The sequence below is a fragment of the Benincasa hispida genome, chromosome 4, assembly GCF_027475165.1.
Source record: "Benincasa hispida cultivar pf3 chromosome 4, pf3_genome.v1.1, whole genome shotgun sequence".
In the NCBI taxonomy this organism is placed as follows: Eukaryota; Viridiplantae; Streptophyta; class Magnoliopsida; order Cucurbitales; family Cucurbitaceae; genus Benincasa; species Benincasa hispida.
In genome coordinates, this window is record NC_143481.1 from 6,589,370 (window position 1) to 6,595,817 (window position 6,448).

The 6,448-nt window shown below is 34.6% G+C and overlaps 1 protein-coding gene across 1 annotated transcript; it reads right to left on the reverse strand.

Annotated features, from left to right (window-relative positions):
• Positions 1-797: 797 nt before the first annotated feature.
• Positions 798-5,503, reverse strand: LOC120075647 (Methyltransferase MT-A70 family protein). The gene is made up of 9 exons (XM_039029231.2): positions 5,137-5,503; positions 4,777-5,005; positions 4,239-4,366; positions 3,869-3,902; positions 3,230-3,305; positions 2,225-2,402; positions 2,067-2,156; positions 1,424-1,520; positions 798-1,294 (listed from the first exon to the last, which is right to left on the reverse strand). Exons 1-9 carry the CDS (start codon positions 5,419-5,421, stop codon positions 1,155-1,157), a joined length of 1,257 nt encoding a protein of 418 aa, XP_038885159.1. The 5' UTR covers positions 5,422-5,503; the 3' UTR covers positions 798-1,154.
• Between the last annotated feature and the right edge of the window lie 945 nt (positions 5,504-6,448).

The window sequence follows — 6,448 nt, forward strand, 5'->3', positions numbered from 1 at the left end:
TTGAAGTAATCTACACACATCTAAGAATTTCACATTTACAATTTTCAAAAGTTTCTTAATAAGTTGATTTATCCACTTGTGACAATTTAAAAGTTTAATTGAAACAATTATAAGTCTCATACAATATCTATTGAATCATTATATAAATTGATAAACTTACAAAATTTGAGGATTTAAATAGATACAATTATTAGTTCAAAGTTTTATAGGATAGAATTTTAGGTATAAATTGATATTAAAATAAGGTGGGGGAAAGGGATTTCTATTAAGCAAACCGAACAGGCATGTCTTTGTGGGCCTCAAACAAAAGCCGCAAAGAGAGGGCATCTGAAAGGGGAAAAGACAAGGGAATGGCCATGGCAAGCAAATTATATCTTTTAATCTCCTATTTGAGCGGTTTTTAATTATTGGTTTTCTCCATTTACGCTTAGGGGAAAATATGCATTTTTATATTAATTTTGAGTTTAATTTTTATTTGCTTCCTACATTTCAAAATATCATAGAGTTTAATCTCCATGTTATCTTTCGGTTTCTTCTATGCACACGCGAACCAAGCTTGTTCTCTTTCGGTTTCTTCTTCAAGTTATCATGTGAACCAAGTTGAAGACTGGATTGCAACAACATAAGGATTTTGGAATGTTGAGTAAAGTTTTAACAATAAAAATACTCTAATACGATTTGCTTTTACTTCATTAAAAATAATCAAATACACGTCTAATACACTTTATCATTCAATAATTTATTATTTATTGAATACTCTATTATTTTTTTACCAAAAAAAAAACTTCAAATAATAATAACAACGAAAACTATCGCTATTAGTATTAAATCAAATCAAGTGTCAATCCGAACATAACCTGATTGTAATTGAATACTCAAGATTATAGTGTTACAATAAATGTGTTCACCCATGAATAAAATAGAAACTTCACTGCAATGCGCTGTCCACAAGTTAAGAGGGAAGTGAGAGGCGAATAATGCTGGTCTCTCTATGGGGAGCACGTAAATTCGTTCAGGCTCATAGCAATCAATAATAATCTGGCAAAGGATCAAAGCATGTAGCCGCCCCTTTTGACTTTTGAAAATGATACATTAATCAAAAAGATCTCAGCAGGAAGGAGAGTTGCAGAGCTCACATGGCAAGCATAGCATGGCTATATCCTTGTGAAGTATTGTGATTCCTGGAAGTGAAGGGGTTCGTTACCCCAAGAAAGGCATCCAGGATTCATCTCTCGAGCAAAAAGTTCGATGCAGCGACCAGGCTTTGGCCCCGGAACATACTCCTGCAGAAGCTCTGGATGGAAAGCAGAATGGTGGAACAGATAAGGGGTATACATCCAGTAGAGGAATCCAAAATTTCATTCCATGTGAGTTTAAGTTTCAGAGGACTTTTGAAGAAAGAAAGCATTGTTCAAAGTGATACCTGCAATTGGTGGCTTCCTCGAGTAATCACCAGGAATGCTAATGATGACCTGATCTTTAGGTAAGGTTTGCTTCAAACTTTTCAGGTCTTCAAAATCCTTTACTCAGAAGTATTTTAAAGAAGTCAACAATAAATAAAGGTTTAGAGTGTTGAAAAGTTCGAACTAATCAGCATTAATCACTGGACAAAACTTACCTGCTTAAACTAACCACATACCAAAATTTTTTGTTATAATGTATTTAAGTTAGAAATATGCGATTAAATTATAAATTCAGTTTATGTGTTTTTATGAAGTATATTTTTAATTAGTGACTATGGTAAAGAATATCACTACGATGCCCAGCATGTTCATCAAGTAGATTTTGACTGAGTTGGTGCTACTTAACAGACAAGTAGACAAACTATCAGGTGTTTATTTTACATTAGCATTCTATTCATGACCAAGTACAGTACAAAATTCATATTAATTCTTAAAAATATTTAGGAACTAAATCCATTTTAATTCAACTAAAGTATATAAATTACATTCTTTTTCTTCTCTTGGTGGGCACAGCATACAAAGATGTTTCCTGTAGGTAGGTAAGTTATTTCCTTAATCAATTCAGATGCTTTTTTTCTTCCTAATCAGCCATTATCTTGATACCTCACCATAACAACAGCCCAAGAGAAGGCATTCATACGGCCTGTGATGGAAGAGATCTAGATCACTTATCAACGAAGCATCTGCTTTGACCTGTAAAATGCAGGTAGGTATAAAAGGTCAGAACAACTTGGTGAGAGATGGGGAAGGAGAGCTCGGACCTTCAACCAGTAATAAGTGGAAATATGTACGACTCCCCATGCAGGAAACAATTCCAGATCAATAAAACGATGGAACTTTTCTCTGTTTGTCACCCACAAGGCGACCAGTGCTCCTTTGCTATGAGACAGTTTCTTAATAGGCAGAGATAAGAAATATCGGTTTGGCAATGTAGGATACCTATTGTGGTTAAATAGAAATGCATTAATTGTCCAAACATACACATGTTCAACAATAGTGGCAAGAAGGTACGGCAAAACCAATTGAGGATGAATGGCAACAATGAGGTTGTGACAATAAACATATAGTGAAAGTGAAAAGGACAGTAAATTTGTTTTTCCAATAGGATGGTCCCGGAACTATTGACAATATACCAGTTTTAGTCACATATTAACTAGAGATTACAAACTTCAATAATGCTCGGCACGGCAAACATAATCAATTTTAACAGATTTTAACATCTGGACAGAATGAATATTCTGATGAAAATTGCATGAAAATAAAAATGTCAATTTTTAATATATTTACTTAAACAGCAAACATTTTTTAATTTTCTTAAGGTCAACCTGTGATTTACCGTTACAAGGTCAATTCAGTAGGCAGTAAGTTATCAAGAAAATACGACCATTATTGTCAGTAATTTGTCAACAACAATAGGGATATGCTGACCGATGATCTATATTTAATTGGTTTGACTTTTACATTTAGAAATCAAATCTTTACGGTTCTAAATAATTGGATTACTGCATCTTGGTTTAATGTAGACTAATTTCTCATTATCTTTTTCCTTGTGGACCCATTAAAGCAAACAACCGTAACCCCCCCACCCCCCGGTAACATCCTTCCACAGAAGTACATCTGAAATTATCCCCAACTGTGATTAGAACACCAAGAGCATCTTTGCACTTCAAAACTCTAAATGCATAGGAAGCCTTAACTAATCTGAAAAACGCTGGGTGACTTTAAAATGATATGGAAATGAATAAGATGAATGAGCTATAGCATACTTCGATTTTTGTTGAGCACTTCCATTTTCCCATGGTGGATCGATCACAATAAGACTGAAGCCAGAGATAGCTTTAGCTGCATAGCAACCAAATACACAATCAGACATTTCCAATGAGAAGATAATACAAAGTTTCCATGAGTGTGTGTGTGTGTGTACATAACTAATATTCCTAAACCAATATTAAGCCCCACAAGTAGTTCCTCTACATAAATCCTTAACATGGGAGGAAGAGGATGATATCTGATGGCAAAACTAGGCAAGAACAATAGCATTGTAATAGAATAAGGGACGGAAGATTTAAGTGATAAAGACCACATGTTTAAAACAGAAGAACCTCAACCAACTCCCCTTTTAATGGGATTTTTTTATGCGCTCGTTATTCTCACTTTTCTCAATAAAAGCTCGGTTTCTTATTTATTATTTTTTAAAATAGATGCATGATGATAAGTTAACTAAAGATCAACTGAATTTACTGTCTTTTTCTATTTACTGTCAAATAAGTAACTAAAGATTTTCTGTCAACTAAGTACGAAAGTCAATGATTTTACTATAATAAATTGCATAAATGAAATGCTTAATCATTTGGAAATTAGACGTAAAACTAGAAGTCTAAAACATGAAGACATGCGGACCTTACCAGGAATAAGGTTGTGAACCTGCCTCAAATCAGACTTGTACATGGAAACAATAGAAACAGTTTCATGTAAGACCAACTTGGTACTAAACCTAACAAATCTTAGAAACAAAGGCATCTGAAATATCCCAAATGACAGAAGTACAAAACAGTGCTCATCTGAAAACATTCGGAGGTTCTTTATGAAAACTAATGATTGGTTTGATTGGAAGAGAAGGCGAGATCAAAACAAAAAACAGAAATCATCAATATTGTTTGGATAACCAATAACACTTCTCAAGAACACCAAAAAGTAATGAAAAACGAAAACCTTCATTAATAAATGGCCCAAGAAATCAGAAATAGAAAAATGTTGACAAGGTCGCCACCATACCATGTAGAAACAACTTTCACGAGGCAATATATATTGATGATCGAGAAATTCAGCTTCCACCTCATCAGATGTCTCATTGACAACCAGGTTATTGAATAAAGGAACTACTCTGTGCTTGAAAGAGGATCCTGAAGCAGAAGGGGAGTACATAAATTGTCAGGAATTTGCCAGCACCACTAAAGAAGGCAGTGGGTGGAGCCAAAAACACTGGAATATTAGTTTGTCAAAGTTATTTGCCCCCTTCTGAAAACTTTTGGCTACACATCCAACAAGGATAATGTTAGCACACAATTCAAAAAATGTCATATTCACACAACGCAGGAACTTAGCCAAAAGTTTACCAGGTTAATATTGAAACTTCAGACTGACCAAGACATAAAAACCACTAAGCAAGAACCAAATTTTTACCAGCATGGAGTAGCTACTATGAGTTGGAAGTAGATGAAATAAAATTACGTCCTAACAAAAAGAGTAATCCAAAATGTAATAATAGCATGAATCATATAAATGCAAAATGCCTTCCCCTTAATTGACCAACCTCCAACTTCACTCGACTGATTGGACTCGGGGACTTTAAGAGTTATCTCATATAAAGGCGCTTGCCAAATCTGTCCGTGTTCAATCAATGATAGTTGATCACTGGAAAATTCTAACCCTTCGCTTTCCGCCGAAGAACCAACTTCACGGTTTAAACTGCTCATTTCCCTCAACAGATCAGTAGCTTGCAATAACGACTCGTGTGCCTTCAGTAACAATGGCTTTGCCACCTGCAGCACGTGAACACCACAAAATATTTACCACCGCAGAAACATTGACAATCATCTTATACAATGTAATGAAATCAAATTACAAATATAGAAACCTGGTGTTTCCTTTTCAAAAAGAAAAATATAGAAACCTGGTGGCGTTGATCGGCAGCACGTTCTTTCTCATTTAAACAGCGGAGTTTCTTTTCCTTCCTCTTTCTCTTCTTTGCATGCGATAAACAATCCTTGTTCTCTAATCCCTTACTTTCGTAATCGAAGAATCGTGAGTAGTAACCAGCAGGAGAAACCCTAAACCGTGAGTACGAACGATTCAAAACACGAACTGGGTCTACGAAAATGAATTTAGAATCCCCGAATCGATGAATTCCAGACTCCAAAAATACAGAGAGTTCATCCTTCGCTAAGCGATCCTCCATTTTCACAAAGTCTCACTGTCAACCGTCACTGACTACTGCCCAGAGTCGCGCGGAGAGTCTTTCCTCCGTATGCCCACCGACAGTGAACCGAACCGGACGACGTGCACTGGTCGAACACTAAGCCGACCGATTGACGGTCCAGCCAGACCCTCGCATGTACGGAAAAAAGAAGGTTCTGGAACAAACTAGAATGGTTCCAGGAGGTTCCCGACCTCTGGATGACACGTCATCGTTTTTAATGTTCTTTTAGTTCTTTTTTTTCTTCATATTTTGAAAAAGAACAGATAGAGCCGGTTGTCGGTCAATTGTGACCTAATATCGCGGGGGCTTTGCTTTGCTTTGCTATGGTTATTTTGGGTAATTTGGTTTGGTTTTGCGTAGCCTCGTGAACTCGAATTAACGATTTTACCCCTGCCCGCGTGGTTATCGCGTTAATACTTTATACTTTTAAAAGACGTTTGGGATAGAGGTTTCGAATGGTAAGCCTACAATGTTAAGTCCGTAGATTAGGTTGGAATAGTTTGAGTTAAAATTGTGGTTGAAGTACAGATTTTTTTAAGTCTGGATTTAAGAAAAGTGCAAAGTATAGATTTATAAATTTTGAGTTTGGAAAATATTTTCATGTATTTAATCCGTAGTTAGATTTTAGATTAGTTCAAACTTGTCATTTTAATTATTTTAATATAGTTAAGTTTTTAATAATTAAAAAATTTAGAAAAACATTTGTTTTTAAAATTTTGAAATATAGATTTGACTAAAATTATAATTTTATTTGATTTATTGTTTTGTAATTTGATATCTTGATTTTATTAGGTTTTGAAATAAAATGTTATATAGACACTTGTCTCTTTTACTAATTTAAATTGGGATTTTCTACATATAATTTAAATAAATATACTTAATTATGCAAAAATCTAGTTCAATTTACTTTTAATCCCTTCTTACTATTTTTTTTTTTTATCAAAAAATGTGTATATAATAAAAAGAAGAAAAGCATATGTAGTGATCGATTTACCGCTAAGAGAAA

Coding starts and splice junctions, on each gene's coding strand:
- LOC120075647 (XM_039029231.2), bottom strand. CDS start 5,421: ATGGAGGATCGCTTAGCGAAGGATGAACTCTCTGTATTTTTGGAGTCT. Junction 5,006..5,136: donor CTGCCGATCAACGCCACCAG/GTTTCTATATTT, acceptor CACGTGCTGCAG/GTGGCAAAGCCATTGTTACT. Junction 1,295..1,423: donor GAGGAAGCCACCAATTGCAG/GTATCACTTTGA, acceptor CTTTCCATCCAG/AGCTTCTGCAGGAGTATGTT.